This window comes from Labrus bergylta, chromosome 1, assembly GCF_963930695.1.
Source record: "Labrus bergylta chromosome 1, fLabBer1.1, whole genome shotgun sequence".
NCBI classification, from domain to species: Eukaryota; Metazoa; Chordata; class Actinopteri; order Labriformes; family Labridae; genus Labrus; species Labrus bergylta.
The window spans coordinates 6,863,441-6,886,349 of NC_089195.1; the positions used below are offsets into that span (position 1 = coordinate 6,863,441).

Consider the following 22,909-nt stretch of genomic DNA (forward strand, 5'->3'; position numbering starts at 1 on the left):
TTGACAAGAACGACATTCTAATGTAAGTGAGACTCATATCTTATTTGGGAGGAGACTAAAAATTGACAACTTTGTTAAACTAAAAGAGAAATGAATGTTGTCGTTTCATAGTGAAAGTGTATTGTGATGTGAAAAGATGTTTAAGCACAAACAAGAGCTCACACAATATGAGCAATACATTTTTATTGTTGTAATGACTTCAATAAAATCAAGTCATTTCTGAAAATCATCCACGTTTGTTGAAATATTCTTTTAATTTCTCTTTTAGTTACATTCTTTAAATGTTTGATTATGTTAATAATACAATAATACTTTAAACAAAGCTGTTTCAATTTAATTCAGTCTTTGTCTGATGACTCCATCAAGTTACTCTAACAATTCTTTTAACCATTTTTATTCAACTGTTGACACAAGAGAAGGGACATAATAATGCTTTCCTTCTCTTAAAGACTTTTTTAAATGTGTTTTTGACTGTAATCACAGCTCAACATTAAGATGAATCAAGAGTTTGATTTGATAGTTTTTTTTCTTTTTCATTTTAAATCAGTAAAAGACCAGTAGAGATACTTAATATGATGACAAAAAAGAGTTGATAGTAGATAACTAATAGGTTAGTTATAAATAGAAGATGTTTATGTACATGTAATGTGCTTTACGTAAACACGGCAGCCCTTACCATCTTTATCCACCTTTTGGACAGGCTCGGAGGGCGCTGAGGCCTCGCTGCAGCCGTACATGTTGACCGAATACACTCGGAACTGGTACATTTGCTCATCTTGCAAATCATAAACCGGGTAACGGGGGGAGCAAAGTTTGACTGCTGTGTTGAGCCGCTGCCATGCTCCAGTGCCTGCTAAGCACTGTGGGAGAATCGGGGGGTGGGGGGAGGAGGGGAGGCATGAGAAGGTACAGCCATCTGTGACAACCTCATCAATGTGCTTCAAATACAAAGAGACACACATAGACAGACTATGTGTGTTTGCAAAATTAGGGCTTAGGGTTTCATTTTGGCCAGACTAAAGTAAATGACTGATATGAAAATCTAAAATATACACAATGATGATATGTGTCTTCATTATACAGGGTTGTGTATCAAAGCCCTTTCTGAACATCAGTCAGAGAACATTCTGTGTATCGAGATGAATAACAGAGATAATGTTGTGTAAGATAGCTGTAATATTCCTGTTTCATCTACAGTAGAGGAGAAGCTAATAAAAAGAAAATGTCATTTGAAAGTTTCACTGAAATTATTTAAAGAGCTTTTTTGTTTTAGTAGAAATAAACTTTGGAGGACATTTAAAGGGAAAATTCAGGGCCAGGTTGTTCCAAAGGTTTTATCCTGAAAAAAATCATCGGGATTTGGTGATCATGTAATCCAGCTCACTTTTATTCCTCTGTCAAGAGTTTTACCCTGTTGGATTAATTTTGAACAACCGGGCCCAGAGTTTAAGAGGTTCAAATCTTCTTTATGCTTTCATAATTATAGGTTGATTATCACTGGACTACACTGATGGTAAAGGACAGCTTAAGAGGAAGCAACACACCTTCTCGATGATGTACCACAGTGGAGCTCGTCCACGGGGGCTGGGAGGCTTCCAGCTCAGGACGAGGTACGATTTGAAAACCTCAGACGCGTGTACGTCGGTGGGCTCCCCCGGTAGAGTTACATAGCCTAGATCAGGAGTGAACGGGGATAAAGCCTAAAGTACAAACAGCAGCTCCTGATGCAGAAGTCCCCTTTCTTTTACCGTAATGTTTTGAAGAGGTGAAGTAAAGAGTGCATCCCAGATGGATTGACCTACAGATTTATCTGTTGCATCATCTACACACATTCTCTCTCTCCAGTTAGGCTGCAAAGTCTGAACCATACATTTAAATGAGCTGACTTTGATAGTTTGAATGAGCCTAGTTCATGTTTTCTTTTATAAGAATAAACAATAAATAAACACTTTAGCAAAGAACTTAAAGACTGTAAGTTTTGTAATATTTTAGAAGCTGCAGTGGTACATTGGGACTTCTACAAGAGGTCATATGTTCATTCATTAACGTGTTGAAAACTTTTAGTGTGTAAATCAGGGTTTCTGTTAAAGGTTTGCCAAAGAGAAGGGAGGAAGATACTCGACACACTTTTTAGTAGGAAAGAAACTCTTTAAGGGGTTGAACTCTTGTGAACATTTCAGTTGATTTTAGCTTTAAAGGAGGAACAGGAGTTAGATCCAAGATGGCACCACAACTTTTAGAAAGGGAGGGAGTTTGTTTTTTTCTGTGATACATTCGGTTAACAAATAAGAGGATAGAAATGTTAATTTTGATATAATGTTGCAGCTGTTATGATGTAACCCTGTAAATGTTGATGGCTATTTCAAACCTACCTTCAAATGTGAGAGAAACAAAACTAAGCATACTTACTCATGATTATATGGATGCTCATTATGTCAAGATAAAGTCTCGAGAAAGTTTAAAACAACTTCAACAGAACCTTTTTTTCTGACTATATTCCTGGAAATAGACCACAGACACCAGGTTTTCCTGAATGCAGCTTTTTCTCTTCACTCCGTGTTTGTGTAACAATGTAAACAAGATTAAGAAAAAATGATATGATTCATAAAAATCTATTTAATTTTCTTCTATCAGTCTTTGAATTCTCACTTAATCAGAAGCTGAAGGTGTTGAGTAGGAGATTGAGATGGTCTTCATGTGTTGATCTACAAATAGCCTCTTTAATGTAAATGAGGATAACATTTATTTTGCCCCTCTTCTTAAAATGAAACTGCAGTTTTTACGTTCAAACGTCCTGTTCAGATGTTACGTTTAGTTCAGTTATGTACTGAGAGGTTTTTAAAGAGGGACAGATGTTAGGGTTTGGTTTTGTGAGGTTACAAAAAAGAGTCTTAAAGATTAAAGTGAATCACTGAACCCAGATCAGTCTTGTAGACTACCCTACCTTCCAGGTCATCATCCTTGATGACTATGTCGTATCTTCCTTCGATTTTAATCACTGTTTCAGGAAACGACAACAACACACCTGTTAGGGAACTTTCACATCCGGCCATCTGCATTTTGGATTTACCTTCCTCGGTACCTTGCAGCCTTTCGCTCTCGGCAGCATCAAGGGCGGTCACTTTGTCCGACATACGTGAAGGTCTGCTGGTGCCGGCGCTGTTAACGGCTCTGACCCGGAAGTGGTAGGAGTGTCCCACGCTCAGGCCGTGCACTGGGTATTTACAAACCTTCACAGGGGAGTCGTTGCACTGGACCCAGGAGTCTTTTCCTGCTTCACACCTGCACATCCGAGAGGGAAGATGATCTGAACATTTTTAACATAAAGTGAAGCCCTTTTATTCAACTAACCCTCAGTACACAGAAAACTTTAATGAAGTGCATATTCTTACTCAATTTAAAAAATCGTTGCAGAACTTTCCCCAAAAAAGTGTTAAAACTTGATTCACACCGTGCAATTCAATAAAAACTAAAAAAATGAGTGGAAACGTGTTTGTACATCAATGGCATTGAACTTGTTATTTTTGTCTCTTAACTGCATTACTTGCATCTTTTTATTTTCCACTAAGGTGAAAGAAACTCAACAAGCTGCTCGCTCAAACATTGTTGTGAGCCGGCCTGCATGTAGACTATTGAAACCTGTAACTTTTAACAAATACAATGACATCATACTGTAGTTTACTTGACACCGTCCTCCAGGTAACAGTTCCTGCACTAAACAACAGCTGAATGCCAATGCTATGAACAGCGCCAGCGAGAAGTTATTCTGGTATTTTAAACAGAATCATGTTATAGGAAAAATCCAGCTGAAATTTCAAAGTGTTAGTTCAGTTGGTCCAGTAAGACGTTGGTGGAACAAGAGTTGGAGTTGGCGAGAGGAATAAGGGATTCCCTCCAAGATTTTAATAAACTATTAGAACAACATTCTGAGCCTGTTAGTGGCAAAAACAAACACTTCTATAGGATGAACTTTGATCAGTCCATCAACATAAGTCTGAAATATCTAAAAATATGAACATTTTGAATTATTCAGGAATTCCCCTTCAGGTGCAGTGTAATTTGACTGTTTTTGTTTTCGTGTGCCAGCTCTGTGCTATAAAAAGAAAGGCTGAAGAGTTTGCCGGGTGCAGACTGACCTATCCACAAAGTATCCGGTGATTGCTGCCTCATTGACGGTGTTTGGGGGTTTCCAGGCAACCAAGACGTAGTCTGAGTTGATGTCATATGCCTTCACGCTCATTGGTGCACCAGGGGCCCCGGGCTTAGAGGAGGCGGCATCTAGGGAGCAAGGAAACAAGGACATATGGTACCAGGAGAGGCAGGAGGGGTGATACATGGACAGAGGGCTACAGATAGAAAGAGATTAAGACCACTATTCAAATTGAAATTATGAAAAAATAATAATTTACAACTACAAAATGCATCAAAAATATATTTTTTCAATATGCCAATGACAATACACCAACTTCAACAGACCCTCAAGAATGTGTGCTTTGATTAGAAAATCAAGAAGACAAACACTACAGACTGTCAGTGAAGGTAAACCATGATTACCTGCAGTTACTACTTAATGCCACAAGGCCACCAAAGAGCAAACTAAGATCTTCAGAATTGTTTTCTTTTCTGCTTGGATTTCCAAGGTAAAGTCAACAAACAAACCTCTTACTCTACTTGATGAAGAGAGTTCATACCTGAGACAAACAGGTAGGCACTGTGCTCAGCGGTGCCGTCCTTTGTAAAGATGCGGAGGGTGTAGAGACCTTCATCGTCCTTGGCCAGCTGAGGTAGAGTCAGACGGGCGACACCACCACCCACAGACATCTGTACCAGGCTGCTGGGCTTCAGCAGTTTATCTGTTTTGGGGAACCAAAGCACCGTTAGCAATAAAAATTGTTAACTCTGAGGAAGCTGCAGAAATAAACTTGATCAAAAATGGATGCAAATTAAAATCATGAATCAAAGGGCTAAAAGAGAGAGGAAAGCCGAGTTTACCGAAATCAAAATAAAAGAAAAACAATGCGAAAAGTGAAAAGTCACTACACTTGAAGGAACCAATGAACATGTGTCTCACCGTCTCTGTACCACTGGGCGAGGGGGGGGACGTTAGGCAGGTCGGGTACCACCACCATGGTACACACCAGACTGATGGAGCCATCCTCCACACCAAAGGACACTGAGAAACGATCGAGCAGGGTCACCTCCAGCTTACTGGCATGGATCTCAGTCAGATGGGGCACTGGGTGTGAGGCAAGACATCACTGTTAATCATCATGATCAATTGAACTGACATAAAGGATAATATAAATGATGATGATGCAGAGGTCAATTTAGTATTTTAACTTTTTGGTTTAATGAAATGATCAATACCATTGTGACATCATTTTGCAGCCTTTGAGTCTTTCATTTTCACGGTTTAGAATTGATCCTAAAATAGTGAATATTTGTGATTTTTATTCCAAAAACTTGTCAAAACAGATTTAGCCCCCCTCCCACTTACTTCCTTATGGCGTTGTTGGTAAAACTAAATATTTTAATCGGAAACCTGAATTGCACTGAGTTTAAAGAAGCTGTCCAATTCAGATGAAACAAATTATTATTATTATCAGTGTTCAGTACATCTTGTTATTTTGACTTATTGTAGGGAAGCGCAAATGCAGCACACTGTCAGTATTTGTATTCACTTTAACACCATATTGGTGGTTCCGTCATCTTCATATGACTTAACTGAAATAAAATATATCCAGTCCTTATTTGTTTTCCTGTTTTGCCATGAGGTCACAAGTAAGGACTGGAGTGTTGTTATCAAAACGAGCCCAAGTTAATATCAGTGTGCAAAATTCCTCCCTGACACCTGAATCTCATGGTTTTCAAAAATATAAATTTAAAGGAAATTAAAAGAAATTCAGTGTTGAATCAACTTGTTCTGGATGTAATTAAATTTCGATTGATATGGATTAGTTATTTTATTTCCCAAACACCACTGTTGTTCTGACTTTGTGTTAGGGCAGACGAGGACAACAGCTCCTTACAATAGTTTCCACGTCTTATCAGACCTCTCACATGCTCTGCTATTTGTAGCTGACTGATCACATGTGAACAAACTTGTTTGTGTCCGGGCCAGAATCCAACAAAAAATTTAACACATCCTAATCCTCTGCTACTGCTCCCTCTCTCTCCTCACCCAGTCCAAGATGGCAGAGCTCTCCGGCTCCTGCTGGTCCTGTTAAGAAAGAAAACTCACAATTAAAGAGAGCAATAGGAAAAGTGAGTTTTATGTGAATAGAAAAGAGTCAGAATAAGAAAATAACTTACTCTTCACAGCAACCATTGCCTTGCTGCTAGCTGTGCCATGAGGGTTGGTGGCCACAGCGCTGTACTCAGCAGTATCACTCACAACACACCTACAGGGCAAGACCAGCATTTAAACATAATGCAGTTTTTATAGGGCACTTCAAAACGTGAAAAAGAACGAGTTCAACCTCGAGAAGAGCATTTGGTTGGAGGAGATTTTATTACATTCATTTCTGCTGCTGGAAGAACTCCCAGTTTGCAAACCTCAGTACTACCACTTGTGTTAGGCCTATAGTACATACCAGGCACCTGTTCTACACATGACTGCTATGAAATCTTTAGAAAGGAACTCTTTACTTTCTTGCTGAGGCTTCAGTAAACCAAGTTTGAGGGATTCTGGTGGAAGTGGGAATCAAATTTCCCTGAGATGCCCTCCTTCTGTTTACATCATTTTATGAAAGTTATAAACTCATGTGTATACGCGTGTCTATGCATGTGTGTAAATGTGTGTATGTATGTGTGTACCTCATTGTGCTCTTTTATGAATGGAAAAAAAAACGTTCTTTGTTTTGTTGTTGTTTTTTGTCATTAAGAAATGAAAAGATGGATCACTGGAAGTTGTCTTACTAAGCACTACTACTTATCTACATTTACAATTTCTGATCATACACTGAAGTAAATTAAATCTAACCTGATAAAAAGGGTAAACCTGTGGGTAAAAAGTGAACCCCGGGTCTTTATAAGGGCCCTGATTTGCCCCTGTTAGCCATTTTTTAAATACGTTTCGTCAAGTCATTAAGGGCATTTCAGTTTTACATAAATCCTGCAGTAAGCTTTGGTTGTTACTGAAGGACAGTTGCAACCCAAAGTATTTTTTTTGTTTTTTTAATCTACATCATTCAAATGTATTCAAACTAACTAAAACCTTTTGTTTAATTGATTACCACAATTTTCTAAGAAGTGTCCATGATGATATATATATTTTACTGTTACTGAATACACAATGAAGTCAGAGGTTTTTAATGAACTAATAATCTAAATAGAACAAAAATGTTGAAATTGTTCTTATGAGACTGACATCATTCAACATAGATATCTTTATTTGTTCAACAAGCAAGACGACGGCTGTCATTGAGACAATTTAGCCATTTTCATGAAAGTTTTTTACTTTGTTTACATTTTCCTAAGCCAAGTTGTCAGTTGTGAGTTAGAAACTTGAAAAGAACTATGAAGAGATGTTTGGTTTGACATTTCAGCTCATACATGTACAGGATGCCCTTTTACAGGATTTGAAGAGCTGTTGATTGATCCCTAATGGACATGTTGAGGGGTTATATTAAAGTTGAACTTGTTAGACAAAGACTATTTCAACATTCAGCACATCTTAAAGTCTTGGCAGAAATATACAGAGTCAAAGACGAGTACACGGAGGTCTGTTGTACACTCCTCAAGTCAAACCTGGATAAAGACAGAAGACATCTTGTTCTGCCTCTTTTGATAAAATAATCTCACGTGTATGAAGGTTTGAAAACAAGTTGTGTGCAGGCAGTGGCGCCCTTGTGACAGCCACTGAAGAGGAGACTGAGGGTGAGAATAGAAGGAAGAAATGTGACCTTCACCCGGGACTGAACTATTTTAAAAGACCAGAGACATTTTCCATGTGGTGAGGGACATAAACTGAGTCTGTGCTCTTCATATGATAGAGCTGTTCACTTTGAGTCTGAGAAAGGGAATGAAGTTAGGGACACAAAAACGGGTTCCTCAATAATCCTGTAATGCAATGACCGAGGAACCGAGAAATCCAATGCCTCAGATGGAAAGAGAGAGAGAGAGAGAGAGAGAGCGAGCCAACAGTGGGAGGAATTCTAGGCTCGAATGACACAAAGGTCAGCACTTCTACGCCAACAGCTGAGGAGTCTTGAAGATGACGAATCGGCCAGCCGGCACACCTCAATCTGACAACACTACCTTTCCCTCTCTGCAAGATAGAGTGAATTAAAACATATAAAGATAAATAAACTGGGGATTATCACCTCTCCCAAAGGAGTTTATTTCAGTGCTGTTTTTTGTTTGTCATGAAAATAATTGATTGCTTTTGGCTTTTATATTTTACATTTAATAAGAAGTATGGCTTCTGATTTAAGGCCCAACAGAACTCCAACCTGTACTCAAGTCTTCTTACGCCTGACTTTGAACAGGCTTATTTATTGCATAGGGCCAGTCATTACAGTTGGAACACTTATTTTCCTCAATAGTTTAATTTGATGTGAGCCGAAACCTTTTCTTCGAGGCGATCACTGCTCACTTGTTTTGTTCCGTGTCTGAGTGCGACTGCTTAGACTCATAATGCTTCCAGCTTGTACCCAAAAATGTAGCCACGTAGGGCCTGATTAACTAAGCTCCCAAGTAAAGAGAACTAAATTGCGTGTTCATTCCAAAGAATTGCACGTTTGGTTAGTGTGCGATTTGCGGAACATTTGCGTGAATGACACCAGGTGCAAACCTTGTGGAGGCGGTACTATTTAAGTTAGGTCTTAAATAGTGGTTTACGTCATGGTCGGAAAGCAGGATGACTGCAAGCGCAAAATATGTATCAGTGGAAGAGGCAAATAAACGTACAGTATTTTCAAATTATGGCAGATAAAACGGAATATTACAAAAAGAAAATTTGGCTTATAAGAAAACCTCGGCATTAAACAGGGCCTCTCTTTTCTTCCCTCCACCTTTTGCATGAATTGTCATACATTGCGCAGGAGGTGCGAGCTGTGTCCTCTGTGGCGCTCAGGAATGTTCAGTTTCGTTGGCTATAAATAGGCAACAATATAGTATAATCATGGTGTTTCCTGATGTCATATTAACATGTGTAGGGAATAACGTGATCTTTATGCCTTCTTTGATTGTACCTATGTCTCCTCCTAACTTCAGTAATAGCAGCCTGTTGTGCGTAACACTGGTCTCCTGGCTTAGCACGTTCTTTTCAAAGGTGTTAAATACAGATACCGTCACAATCACCGCAGTTTTTGCCAGGCTTGGTAAATCGCAATGTGTGTACTAACTTCAGTTCTTTGCATTTTCTCCTCCCAGTATTTTGCACGCTAGAAATGCCCCATATTGCATATTCATTAAGGCAAATGTACTAAATGGACAATGCGTGTTGTTTTGCTCATAAGAAAGACGTAATCCTCACTGCGCGCCGTTAGTAGATCAGATAGCACTTTTTTTGCTGGTGGTATCAAGTTTGCACATGTTTTAAGACACACAAACCTTTAGCAAATCAGGCCCATAGAGGTTAATTATCCAGGGTTATCAAATGATTCTTACACAGCTTAATTTGTTAGCAATACAACAAAATAATGGTCAGTAATAATCTTTTTTAGTGAACGTTTAGTTTAGTGTTAATGAAGATACTATTGACCCTTGAAAACTGTTCAAATGAAACAATTGTTGTTTGAAATGTTTAAAGAAGTTGTGTGTCGTACCTGCTAATGATCAAACTGTGGACTCCATACTTGTTTTCAATCTTGTACTTTCCTGGAGCACTCAAGGGGTCGACTGGCACACCTCCTTTATACCTGTAAAAAGACAGCAGTCAGTAAACTTCAAACACCTTCATGCTTTGAGTGAAAACTTGTAAATGCAAAACAATCGGAGAATCCATCACATCTTTGAAAATCTAAAATTCTTATGGGAATTCATGACTTTTTTTTTTTTTTCAATCAAGTCACTTCATTATAGCCGATCTCAGGTTAATACTAAATACTAAATCAGCCGATATCATCTGCTTTTCAGATTATAACTGTGGTTTAATCTCTGATCAGTTTGAGATGTTAAGATTCTGACCATTTGACAATGGGCCTCGGGGTTCCCTGCACAGTGCAGAACAGTTTGACAGGGGTCTTCTCCCACACTGTGTGGGGCCGCAGGGCAATCAGAAAGTCCGGCATCTTGGGGATATCATCCAAAATATCCAGCCTCTTCACCATCATGTTCTTAACCTGAAAAAAGAAAACCACATGAACTGAATGGAGAAACTTTTTTATATATTTGTTTCTATGATAGGTGCATGGTAACTACACAGACCAACTGATACTAGAGGAGGACATCATTATAATCCCTTTCTATGCAAATATGTTGTTATCGTCAACAGTTACAGTTCCTGACTGCACAGACCAAAAGGATTCAATAGGTGAAGTCAGCAAGCAGAAGTAAGCACTGATGTTCAAGACAAAGACAAGTTTAAACGTTAGCATCATGCGCCTGTCTTTGTGCATTTAATTTAGATCCTATAAAATGATACTGGAGACAAAAATGTGATAGGCCTGCTTTGAAGGGCGTTCCAGAGTTTGGGATCTACTATTAGTCTGTTTTAAAGCCTGTTACATCTTCATAATACTAACATGTTTTAGCCCTGGAAAAATAGTTATTCACAGTTTTGTACTTTTAAAAACTGGATAAAATTCCAAATAGTTCACCTTGTCAGAGCAATGTTTCAGTGCACAAGGTGGTTAGTCACAGTTAAATGTAATGTCAAGTGTGATCTGCATATGATGAGATATTAAATGCACTGACATCCAACTGATTGCTGCAGTTAATCTGGTGAATGGAAATTGTGGTTTGGGAAATTAAGTTTATGAGCCAATTTGTAGGAAACATTAATTTATAAAAAATATACAATGAGAAACAAAAAACAACTCAACATTAGGATATTATCATTAACGTAGTACATATGTTCTCCTCACCTCTCTCTGGATAGCCAGACTATCCACTTTGGCCTTGGTAGCAACCCTCATCCTCTGCAGCTCCTCCTGAATAACGACCAATCCTTTCCCAACATTCGTGCTCACTCTCTGGTACTCCTCTGTCCCCTCAGCAGTCCTACCAAAACATGGAGACTTCAATTGATCCACTTCTTATACAGGAACCGTTTACATTCGTATAAGTGATGATTTAAGTGTCACTGGGTTTCTCATGGCAAACAGTTTTGAGATAAATGAGTTTATGAGCTCAAAAAAACAACAACTGCAAAAACGTCCTCATGAACACCTTACAAAACAATATTCAAAATAACTAGTAACACAGAAGAAATGTGCTGCCTTGACTGGAGTCAGCTTGTAGGGCCTGTAGTTCTGTATTACCTTACACTTTAAATAGACTGACATATGACGGCAGCCAATGAGAACTCACCTCTGCCGGAACGCCGGTATGGTGTACGCTGGTTCCGCCATAGCCTCTGTGGCTTGGGCCTGCACCTGGCTCAATGATTTAGAGCTTGATTTCCTGTTGAGGGAAAGTTCTTCATTATTGAACACACATTCAAAAGAAAATTCATCCATAAGGCATTACATGGATTTTTTAGTTTTGCAGAAGCAGTTGTGTTAAAATCTGCAAAACTGAGAGCGTTTTTGTCTTGAGTTCAGAGTGTAGCACAAAAACGATGATGACATCTTGAGATAAATAGAAGTCCTTCTTGTAAATAATACCATCTTTTATCATTTAATAAAGATGAACAAATATAATACCAATCCACAGAAAAAGGAGTTTTCGTTGTAACTCCTCTGTAGCTGTTCAAGAACCATCTCTCCTCTGTGTAACAGTTGAATTGTAAACCACCAATAGAGAATCCTAAGTAATCCATTCTTAGTCTGTCAATTTATTTGCCTAGCAAAGAACAAATACTTCAGCAAATCTCATCCAATACCCCCCCACCCACAATTTGTTTTAGCAAAAAACAAACTCAAAACCCCCTTTTAAAAGATAAAAAATACATTTCCATTTAACAATCAAATTGAAAGAAAAAAAGTTCTGCATCAAAGACACTCGGCCCTCAATGTTTTTCTTTTCCAATCACTCTAATGGAAATCTTCATGACAAACTTGGTCAGTACTGATATCAGTATCTACAGTTGGCCTCAAAGGTAGGTCAGGTTCAAAGGGTCGGCCTCTGACATAAGACAGGAGCCTCATGACCACACATAAGGTCTGTACAGGAGGATCCAATGATCAGAACTGATCGCCGACTTGAAGCAGCATTGAGGCTGTTTTACTGCCATGATCACTGGTGCAACAAAGCTAATGCAGCCTCCAATTTCTGTATCAGGTTCAGCAAAACTACTGCGCATAGCAGAGCCAGGTCTGCCTTTTAAAAGCATGCTAGAGCAATCCAGTAAAATAAAAGCATGTCCCTCATGAACTGCGGAACAAAACAAGCCAAAAACATCTGGCAGAAGCTGCAGAGCATCAGCAGCACAGCCTTCTCTGTATCCCAGTCCAGGGTTGTAGCTCCACAGCTTTCAGACCCCCCCCCAAGAGAAAATCAGCCAAAGACTCTGTAAGATTTCCAACACACTCCACAAGTTTTTTATAACTGCGGTACTTTGTCAGTTGTTGGGTATCGATAGGTCTGTTATCTTCTCAAAGCTTTATGTCTTTGTTATTGAACAAGCAATCATTTCAGATACCTTCCTAAGTACTTGCGGCCTATGGTTACTGACTCAATGATTCACCAAACAAATAACATGAACAGGTCAATGAACAAGTTTTCCAACTATTTACCACCATAAGTATAATATGGTAATAAACTTTTTCTTTAAAATGCATGAACCAAGCTCTCTCTAATGTTCTCCTTTTAATGAGGATTTTGCTTACTCATATACTGTGAGTTATCACCTTCACTGCTTAAATTTGCTTTGCTCATGAGTCATAAAATAATATTTGGTCTGACATAATAGCCTAAGGAAACTTGAGACAGCTGACTCCAGTAGTTAGTAAGAGGTAAATGTAATTTTATTAGACCTGTTGCTTCCAGAGGCTCAGGTATGTACTACTATCAGGTCTACTTTACAAAAGTAGAAGAGGCCATATTTGAACGCCATGGTTAATACACATTACTATACCTTTGTCCTTGTTTTAGGTTTCACCATGACAGCATACTCTGCTTGATGTCTATTCAAATACCCAATGAACATCATGCTGAAAAGGAGAGGACTTAAAAGTAGGGATCAAGACCATAAACCAGGAAACGTTTTACAATGGTAATAAACCTCGGGGGAAAAGGGGGTTTACTTTTCTCATTGACTTAATACAGTTTGACTTCTTACTGAATCCACTTAACTTGTTATTATCCTCTGTCAGTCAGAATGCAGTTTTAAGGCACTTCAGCAGTGGCTTCAATTCAGAAACTAGGCGCCTCATTTCCTTCTTATATGCAGTCTATGGTCCGATAGTTTCCTGGATGGAGGGCTTGCTGCTTGGGAGACTGTTTTTACAGGCTGCTCAGAGATTGCAGACTGAGCGCTAATGAAGTCATAATTAGCCTTTGAAACGGTGATATCACTTTGACCGGGCTGTGTTGGAGAGTATCCTCATGTATAGGATGACAGCATGGTACATAATCTCTCTGCACAGTTACAAACCAAGCTAGCTCGTGTAGTGCAGACTGGTTAGAGATGGTTATAAGGATGACTGAAAACCTCTCCATCCAGTCAACATACGAGCAGTCCATTCTCAGGCAAGCTCAGAGAGAATTGTCTCACCAATCTCACATCCTCCACTCTAAACATGAGCTCTTACCATCTGGCACACGATACAAAGTCCCCCATTGTGTGCCAGCCTCGATCAAAATTTTAAATGTTTCTGGAGAGTGTACAGGACGGGTTGTGCAATAGTGTCATGGTGTTATTATTTTTCTTATATATTTTGTTATTTCTATGCAGATCTTGCAATATGGGTAATGTACAATGTATGTTGTTTGTGTATATGCTTTTATGTTTACATGTGGATTTTGTTTCTATTGTTTTTAATTATTGATTCTACTCTAGAGCCAGCTAAGGGTGCGCAGCACTGGAGACCAAAACAAATTCCCCAAGTGGACAATAAAGTGTGGGGTATGGGCTGATTTGGCTATTAATATCAGGCCCCCCAATGCTTTAAATCTTGACAGCCAGCAGGAAGCGTGTGCAGCAGGAGTATGCTAGCCTCCTTCAAACCCGCCCCCAGCAGCTCGACGCTCTACCTGTTGCTACACCTGGCAAAGCAGCTTCTCAAAGCAGCAGCTGAACACCACCTTCATACCTTTCTGTCTGATGCTTCACAACGCTTTGTGTGTGATGATAAGCATAATCAGTTTTGACTTGGCTCACATGCTTCTTCTTATACCAAGGTATGACTTTGGAAGCCATGACTGGAACTCTTGAAGGAGACCTGGCCAAGAGCACCAGGAGGGGGAGGGGAAACACATGTTAGCCATGGAAACAATCTCATTACAAGTCTGTCCTGTCCTGTTTACTGGAACATGTGCCGTCATCTTTTAAAAGTAAAGTATGCAGCATTGACAGGTACTGAAAGCACGATTGCAACAGAGGTGGAAAGTAATGAAGTAAATGATCTTTATTTCTATACTCAAGCTAAAGTTTCAGGTTTCTATTAAACTGGAGTTTTTTTTATTTGTTTCTGACAAGTTAACTTTGACAACTGAACTTTCTATTCCTTCATATTTCAGAGCTGGGTTGTTACTTTGGCTTTGATCATTTAAGATCAGTAAATTCATGCAAATTTTATTTTCCAATATTAGGTGCCCCCTTCCCAACATCAAGTCAGATTTAAGCCTACATATATCATAAAATAACACATACTGAATGTATCTGTCAGTGCATCTCAAAAAGTTCAATTTAAAATCTACTTTAAAATTGTTTTTATGCTTGAACAGTCTGTTTCCAATGCACACTGTCTAGAATTTTTACTCCAAGTTTTTGCACTTCACCATCATCCTGTATTTTCCTGCAAAACTCTCCTTTTCCTTTGCACACACATTTCACTCTATTTTTTTATTCAGTTCCTGACAATAGGAGTAATGCTGTTCACAAGCTTTTCACTTTTTTAAAATCTATTTGTTCATTGTGCTGCACCAAAAAACACATAGACAAATTGGTGGTTTATGTAAACCTACGTACATGAGAAGAAACCTGATTTGGATTTTGTTTCTAAACAGATAAAAACAGACAAGAGAGGAACACATTATTGTGGAGGACCAGCTAATCAGGCGACGTCATCTGAGCAGACTCTGAACAGCAAGGGAGTCCTTGAACAGCTGATATGGACATCGGAGCATATTTAAAGTTGAATATTTTAAATGTTATTTCTTATTTCGATTGAAGTCAAAATTATTTATTTTTAAAAGATTCCTGATATGACACGAGGTTGAGCTTTCTTCTTGCAGAAACAGTTGGTAGAAATGTCCTCCAGAGGGAAACTTTGTACTTACACAATGTGAGAACATTTTAGAACCTGAACTTTTTTACTTGAAGAGTTTTTAAAAATACAAAATATATTTCATTACTTAAGAGTTTCCAACTATGCTTGATGACCACCAACTATTTAACTCAATATTTGTACTTTCCTCTCATTTCTTCAACAGGTGCATTACTTATCACTACTTGACTATTTCATTTTGCAGCATCGAGTGCCGCCTTCAAAACCTAAAAACAAATTTCACTTCTAAAGATACGGCAATAACATACGGGAAACACAATAAATGGCTAATCTGATAAATTAAATGACACGGCTGATATTGATCAAGCCAACAGTGCTGACGATGTCATAGTGAGTTCAGAGCAGCAAGACGTTCATCATGAAGCCGACTTTCATTAGACTTGCACTAAAACAGCAGGTAGTAATATCCTTTTGAGCTACTTTTTTCTCTCAAGAAGTTGAATCAGTACTTTTACATTTAGAAAAAAGAGCCATTCCTACACAAGTGTCAGTATGTTTACTATGGTAAAGAATATGCATTCCCATTCCACCTGTGTATTAGGATCATATTTTAGTGCAATGCTCGTTGTGTCTGTGAAAATATACACATCATACATTACAAACCACTTTGCTCATAACTCTGCTTTTTTAAAGAATTACATAAATATCACGAGGACACATTTATCTCTGGGGTAAAACTTGTAGAAGTCCAGTATTTAAAAGGCATTGCGATTGTTTCTACATATACCAGAGCTCAGCACTTGAAATGTTTCACCTTACAACCTCTCACAGCTCAGCTATGAATAGCTTGTAGCACTCTGCCTATTCCAAGATTAGGGAAATTAAGAAAAGAGCGATTACCAGCCGCGCCCGGACCTCACTCTATTTGATTAAAACCATCACGCTGGAAATGAGACTGATCTTTTAAATCAAACAAGATGAACTTCTAACCCAGCTGTCAAACCTAAAAAAAACTGCCTCTTGCTTGTTATGTTTCCATACAGTATAATCAATGTTTCAACACAAAATAAATTCTCCCATAGTTTTCCAGCTGGCACAAATTGTGAAAAAAAAAGAGAAGAGGGTCAGCAACCCCGTAATGCCCCGGTATGTACAGGAGCACAGCTCAGGGAGATTACAACACACAGGGGAGGCAGATTATCCAAAGCCATTCATTTTATTAACACATTTCACTTCTCACACCTTCACTTCTCGCCTTTTTTTTTTATCTCCTGCAAAAATGAATTCTCCAGTTAAATTGGCCTTCTGGTGAGTAAATATTAGGAAAAGGTGACTTACCCCGAGAGATTAAAACAGCGCAAAGCGGTGGCAGACCAGCCTGATGCCGCTTGGGAAGCACTTGCTGATGGTAACAAAAATATTACCCTGTCACTGGAGGAATGCTGTTCCCCTTCCACCCCATGTATGGACGCACTTAAGACTATATATAGCATTTACCCCAATTTTGTCCTCTCATTCTGCACTTTGGAGATGAAGAGTGTGCATCTGTAACTACTGTTTTATTGAATTAAAAACTGGTATGTTTTTTTTCTAGTGCATTTATCAAATTTAAGGATATTTTAAAACTTCTTTTAGAAGTTTACAATAAAAGAACACTAATGATGGCTGGTTTTCTTAAAGGGATATACTATTTCCAAATGACAGAAACTCCTTTAAGAAGTCCTTTAAATCAATCTTAGAATGGCTTAGAGCTACCCTTCGTTTTAGAGGCAGGACATCTTCATATTAGATTAACAAGAGGTACCTTACCTTCAGCGTTCACAAATATTCACTCAGTCGAGAGTCAGAAAGATAATTTTGAAATTATTTTCTGGCAAATCCAAACACTGATAGCCTTGTGAGACCTTTTTAGGTTTTTTAAAGACAGCCTGTCCTCCTTGGCTCAACACTTGTGGGCAGCAGTCTGGCTATTTTTAACAGCCAGTCCTCACAGTGATACCCCCAATTCTTACTGTACAAGACTCCTTGGCAGCAGCAGCTATTTTTACTCACACAAGTTAATTCAATATATTAAATGACTTAAGATATAAAGATTATCTGCTAGTAGGTAAAACGCTTACGATTGAAACATTACAATGTACTCTAAAGAAGCCTCAGGCCACAAGTTTCTTGCCCTGCAGTTATTCTCGTGTGGCTTCACTTGAAAGATTGTTTCTGCTTCTCTTGTCAGAGGCCACTGGCCTGCAGCTTCTCTCACATTTAAAGGATATTATCAAGCAGCAGGGAAACTCACAAAACTTAAAACCTTAAAATGTAATGAATCTTGTTCATGAAAAAAGATTTTTAGCTATTAAAAAAACATTTTGGTGCCTTCTAGTGGTAGTATTGAGAAAGACATCATGGTAAATTGTTAATGGACTTGAGCTTGTACAGCGTTTTTCTAGTCTTCTGGCTACTCAAAGCACTTTTACACCACATGTCACACCTACGATTCACACGTTTCTATGGAAAGTAACCATCAGAAGTAACTCCTCCCATTCATACACATTCATATGCTGCCATCGCTGAAGCAAGTTTGCAGAAGGTTTTGGGTTAAGTGTCTTGCCCAAGGACACATCGGACATGTTGCAGGAGCTGGGTATCAAACCCTCAACCTTCCAGTTTAGAGACGACAACTCTACCAACTGAGCCACAGCCACCCCATCATATCACATTTACATATCGGCAGATTGGTTGAAGGCGGTTAAATTTAGCTAAAGAAACATGACTACTACTTTTAACTTGACCAAATACAATAGAGTTTAGGGCTGCGAGTTCCTCTCTTCTTTCAGGCCTCCAGCAGCTGCTTTGGTTGTGTTTGCATTTCACAACACTACACTCGTTCATACGTTGCATACATGTCTTACATCGTTTCGATTTTTTGGACTTAAGTTTATAAAAAAAACACTGTTTAAACCTTGTTCATGTGTCATTCATTTTCTTGTCACTTCTGAACAAAGCAAAAAGTAACTAGAAAAGAAAGATTTTTCAAAATCAAAAATAGATGGAAGGGACACCTTACATAGTGAATGTCTGTTGGACTGGGACTTACTGTAAGTGTCCAGATGAAGTGTCTGCAAAGGATCAATCCACCTCCAATCTTGAGGCTGCACCTATGAGACAAAACAGAGCTATTTACTATCAATTCATTCGTACATTCAAATTGATTGCAATTGCAGTTGCATTTTAAAAAGCCTTTAACTTTTCAGTTATTAGAACTGAAGACATGCAACTTACACTCATGAGTCCCCTCATTAGGTCAAAGTCATTAAACTGGTACTGAACTTCAGTGGACTGTTCCTTTAAATCAGCATTCAGTTTGCTGTTTTTATTTTACTGATAAATGCTGCCACCTGGTGTCTATTTGAGGCAGAGACACTAAACAAAGCATGACGAAGACTTTTACACATATATATATATATATATATATATATATATATAATATTTTAACTGCTCTGCTCAAAAAACATTACAAGATGCATTGACATAGCTCATCACCAGTACTACAACATTTCAGTTAAAACAATCTATTAAACAAAACTATATGAAGTTGAAGTAAAACAGTAAAAAATTTGCTAAATACAGTTTAAATACAAAAGATCCAAGAATGTAGGACTTTTAGGATTTTTACCTGATGTTTTGATGAAGGAAGAAATATCTTCCTAAATTTATATTTCCAGCTATACGTCACCTGAAACTCAATTTACACTCTGATTTTTTCACCCTAAATTATGAACATTATAATATAAATATTTGTTTACAAGTTTTTATTGAATTAATTTTTCCTTTATTTGAGCACCACAAATACAGACGATAGTTGTGCACATTAAATATGGAGGCAGACAATGAACGGTCCAGTTAGCTTTGATCAACTCCATCCATTCATTACAAATCAGTAGAGATCATAATTTACAGTAACAGAAAAAAATGGGATATTTACTTATTCTCATTCTCAGTGCCTTCAAAAATCATCTGAATCAAGCTGAATCATCAAGTCTGCACTGTAAAAACAAAATCATTTGAGTTTTGACTAATGAGGATTGCTTGCAGTGCTGCTTTTAAGTTAGATTCTTATTAATTTATTCTCCCCAAGTAACTAACACGTGTGTGTGTGTGTGTGTGTGTGTGTGTGTGTGTGTGTGTGTGTGTGTGTGTGTGTGTGTGTGTGTGTGTGTGTGTGTATATGTGTGTGTGTGTGTGTGTGTGTATATGTGTGTGTGTGTGTGTGTGTGTTAGTGCTGCTGGATTTTTGCCTCCGTCCTCTCTCTGGCCCCATGCAGCACGCAGCATGTTTGGAGGGGGATTAAAAGAAATTATTGGAGCATGATAATATGAGGAGCAGGAAGTTTAAGGGGCCTCAACATTTACCTCCAAATAGTCTCACTTCTAGACAAGCATGGCTCAAATTGTTTGCAATAACATGCATGATTAGGTATGTTTATCTGTTTTGTTTTTGTTGGGTAATTCAAATATATATTGCCTTTTGGTCAATCGAGCACTGGATATGCATTGCCCACCCCACCCCCATCAAAAAAAAAGAATGATTGCAAATAATTTGAGTGACCATTTGACCTTTTCATTGACACACTGGCATGCAAGTATGTCTCTCTAACAACACATTGACAGGAGAATCATTGTGAAAATGATTGGCCTGACTTCCACAAAAGAAAAGTTCCATAAGATATAAGTAACCCTCTCTGCTTGTATTCCCAACAAAGGTGCTATGCTCTTTTTCTGTGACACAATCAATTGAGAGGGTTACAATGAAATGTTCCTTGGCATGTTCAGGCACTCAAGAGGATAAACTTAACTCAACCTTAATTTTCTTGATATTTGATGTTCCTAAAGATCAAATGGAATTGGGAAAAACCTTTTGGATATTTTGAACCAACGTTTTTTTTTTAACAATCAACAAACTGCAAACGTATTTAGCATGAGTTTTCACATCTTGTAGAAGACATCTCTGACCTCATTGAAGAAAATAGACGAACAAAACCTTTTCTGAAGTGACATCCTCTGGAAAAAATGAAACCTTTCAAAAGTACCATTATCAAACTTTACCTACAAATTCATTCTTTAAAGGGTATTAAACTTCTATCTTCTTTTAACACAACATATTTCTCTGCAAGTTGGACACATCCCATCTGATTTATTATCTAATATATTTTTTGCCTTTTTAGTTAAATGAATGAAAAAAGACAGAGGAGAATATAACAGAATTGAGCTTTACTGAATAATAAGATGTCAAAGTGTCAAAATGGAAAGAATATAACAAAGTGGCACTTGTACTATTTAAAATGTTGCCTTTAATAAAATAGTAATATAGGTCGCAGATGTATTATTGTCCCACATTTTTCTCCCTTTTCTCCCTTTACTCCATTTACTGGTGTAAATATGTTTGATTTTTAACTTCTTGTTATTTTTAATAATTATATTCCGTTTTCCTGTTTTCTTGAGCTGTTGTTAACGAAAAAAATTCCTCCATGGGGATCAATAAAGTTTATCTTTATCTTTATCTTTATATACTTTCTATGGGGCCATGACATATGTACTGTTGTGTATGTACTATGTACTAAAATGGGTCCTTGCAGCTAGAGCTTATAACTAACACTTCTGCAATGAGGCAACATAAACTTATAGGCAGAACACAAATGTCCCCACCAGTATTGAAAACTTCCCATCACTTTCTCAGAGACCAGGAAACATTTATTAACCACTGCATTCTATTAAAACAATACCGTGTTAGCTAAAGATACTTTAACTCAATGCTAAGAGAGAAAAGTAGGTAATGTTACACATAAATGAACATGTTTAGTAAAAGCTTTGTAAAGAGTTTATTAGGGTTGTGTGTCAGCAGGGACACTGAATAAACTGCTCATGTGAAGGTCACTGCAGAAGGTGACCCTGAAGCAGCCATAACACCAAGTAGGATATTCTGTGTGAGAGGCGAGGGAATGAATGCTCAGCCCCCCTCCCCTCTCTGCCTCTCTTTGGAGCAGCTCTTTTCAGTCATGTACTCACTAACTTGGGGTTTCAGCCAGCAGAAGATAGGACAGAGGAGGGGGCAGGATGGAAGCGGATAATGGGGGGAGGTCCTAAATCATAGCAAGTCAGGGGCTTTGCACGTCATTGAGTCAGCAGACACGAGTCGTTTTACGCAGAGCGTGGTGACGTAACCATCCTGTGGGGGTGGGGGGGTCTATTGCTGTGTATAGCAATGACAATATTTGTTGCATCAGACTTCATCAGCAATTAAGAAAGTGATCCCAGTGAATGTGATGTGTATTATTTAAACATATTAAAGAGTGTCACAGAAAACTGAAAATTATTTTAATTTCTCAAAGCACATTTAATTAATCTGAAATGACAGCATGTTGGAGAGGATTGAGGGTTAGATGTTGTTTATCTGACTAAAAGCTGTCGCCTTCTTAGAGGATCAAACAACACAACAGTGGTGCTGCCCACTTAGCCAAACGTTCCTGCAGACAAAAGGCTTTAATACATGCTTTTAAAAAAATTAAAGTCGTGCATATATTCTGTTATTAAGCAGAAGTTTGTTCACAACTAACATTAATGTCTAGGCTTTGAATTTTTATTTACAATATATATTTTTTATTGTCAACCTATTGATGTCAAAACAAAAAGTCACTTAATTAATGTGAGAAGGGGCGAATGTTGCTGATACAGAGAAATCCTAAATGACTTGCTGAAGAATACAGTACGTCCACTAAGCAGAGCACTTTTCGTCTATGCGTCAGAAAAGCAGGAATCCTTCTGCTCCTGTTATCTTTACTGCTCCTTTTCTTACTTTTTAAAATCTTAACCTAAATGTGAACCATTAATAATCTTGTAGAAGTTTTGTGTTCATAATTTATTTTGCTTTATCATAAATCTATTATATTTATTTTTTTCTTTTGCGAGGGGAGAGTGTTGCAGGAGATAAGAAAACCGTCAGCTACAAGCCTGTTTCATTTCGCTGCAGTATGTGTGAAGCTGTTAGGAGATGTTTGGATGCTGCAGCTTGTGTCTGATGCCCTTTAGCCTGTAGCTGATGCTGATTATGATGCAGCAGGAAGCAGGATGATGACATCATCATGTAGTGGTTCTGCCCCTCTGCACGTACACCTCTGGGTGCCGTGGCAACATGTAAGACGTGCCGGCCGGCTATGGGGAAGTCTGTGTGCTGCTGGGAGGAGTGTGGCAGGTTATCATGCAGATGCAGCCTCTCTCTCCTGCTGCTGTAGGAGAAGCCCCCTCCTCTCATCTACCCCTCCCCTTCTTCCTCTCCTTCACGTCCTCAGCCCAGCCAATGAGAGTCCTCTGTGGGGGCAGGGCATAACAGAAACTACCATTCCAGTGCGGAGCTGCTGCAT

The 22,909-nt window shown here is 38.4% G+C and overlaps 1 protein-coding gene across 4 annotated transcripts in view; it reads right to left on the reverse strand.

The window, feature by feature from the left end:
• The window catches only part of myom2a (myomesin 2a), a 32,844-nt gene extending 15,426 nt beyond the window's left edge, over positions 1-17,418 (reverse strand). The window contains exons 1-15 of one of the 4 annotated variants that reach the window (XM_065952469.1): positions 16,836-17,005; positions 14,361-14,489; positions 11,476-11,568; positions 11,031-11,166; positions 10,132-10,286; positions 9,771-9,863; positions 6,313-6,401; positions 6,182-6,220; positions 5,072-5,236; positions 4,692-4,853; positions 4,137-4,278; positions 3,083-3,282; positions 2,945-2,998; positions 1,545-1,672; positions 677-860 (exon numbers count right to left, since the gene is read on the reverse strand). In XM_065952469.1, coding sequence (XP_065808541.1) covers positions 677-860; positions 1,545-1,672; positions 2,945-2,998; positions 3,083-3,282; positions 4,137-4,278; positions 4,692-4,853; positions 5,072-5,236; positions 6,182-6,220; positions 6,313-6,401; positions 9,771-9,863; positions 10,132-10,286; positions 11,031-11,166; positions 11,476-11,568; positions 14,361-14,489; positions 16,836-16,990 — 1,924 coding nt within the window. In that variant the 5' untranslated portion in view covers positions 16,991-17,005. Of the gene's footprint in view, positions 1-676; positions 861-1,544; positions 1,673-2,944; positions 2,999-3,070; positions 3,283-4,136; positions 4,279-4,691; positions 4,854-5,071; positions 5,237-6,181; positions 6,221-6,312; positions 6,402-9,770; positions 9,864-10,131; positions 10,287-11,030; positions 11,167-11,475; positions 11,569-14,360; positions 14,490-16,835; positions 17,006-17,306 lie in introns of those variants that run through there. The other 3 variants (XM_020639629.3, XM_065952463.1, XM_065952454.1) reach the window with 3 other exon arrangements.
• Positions 17,419-22,909: the final 5,491 nt, after the last annotated feature.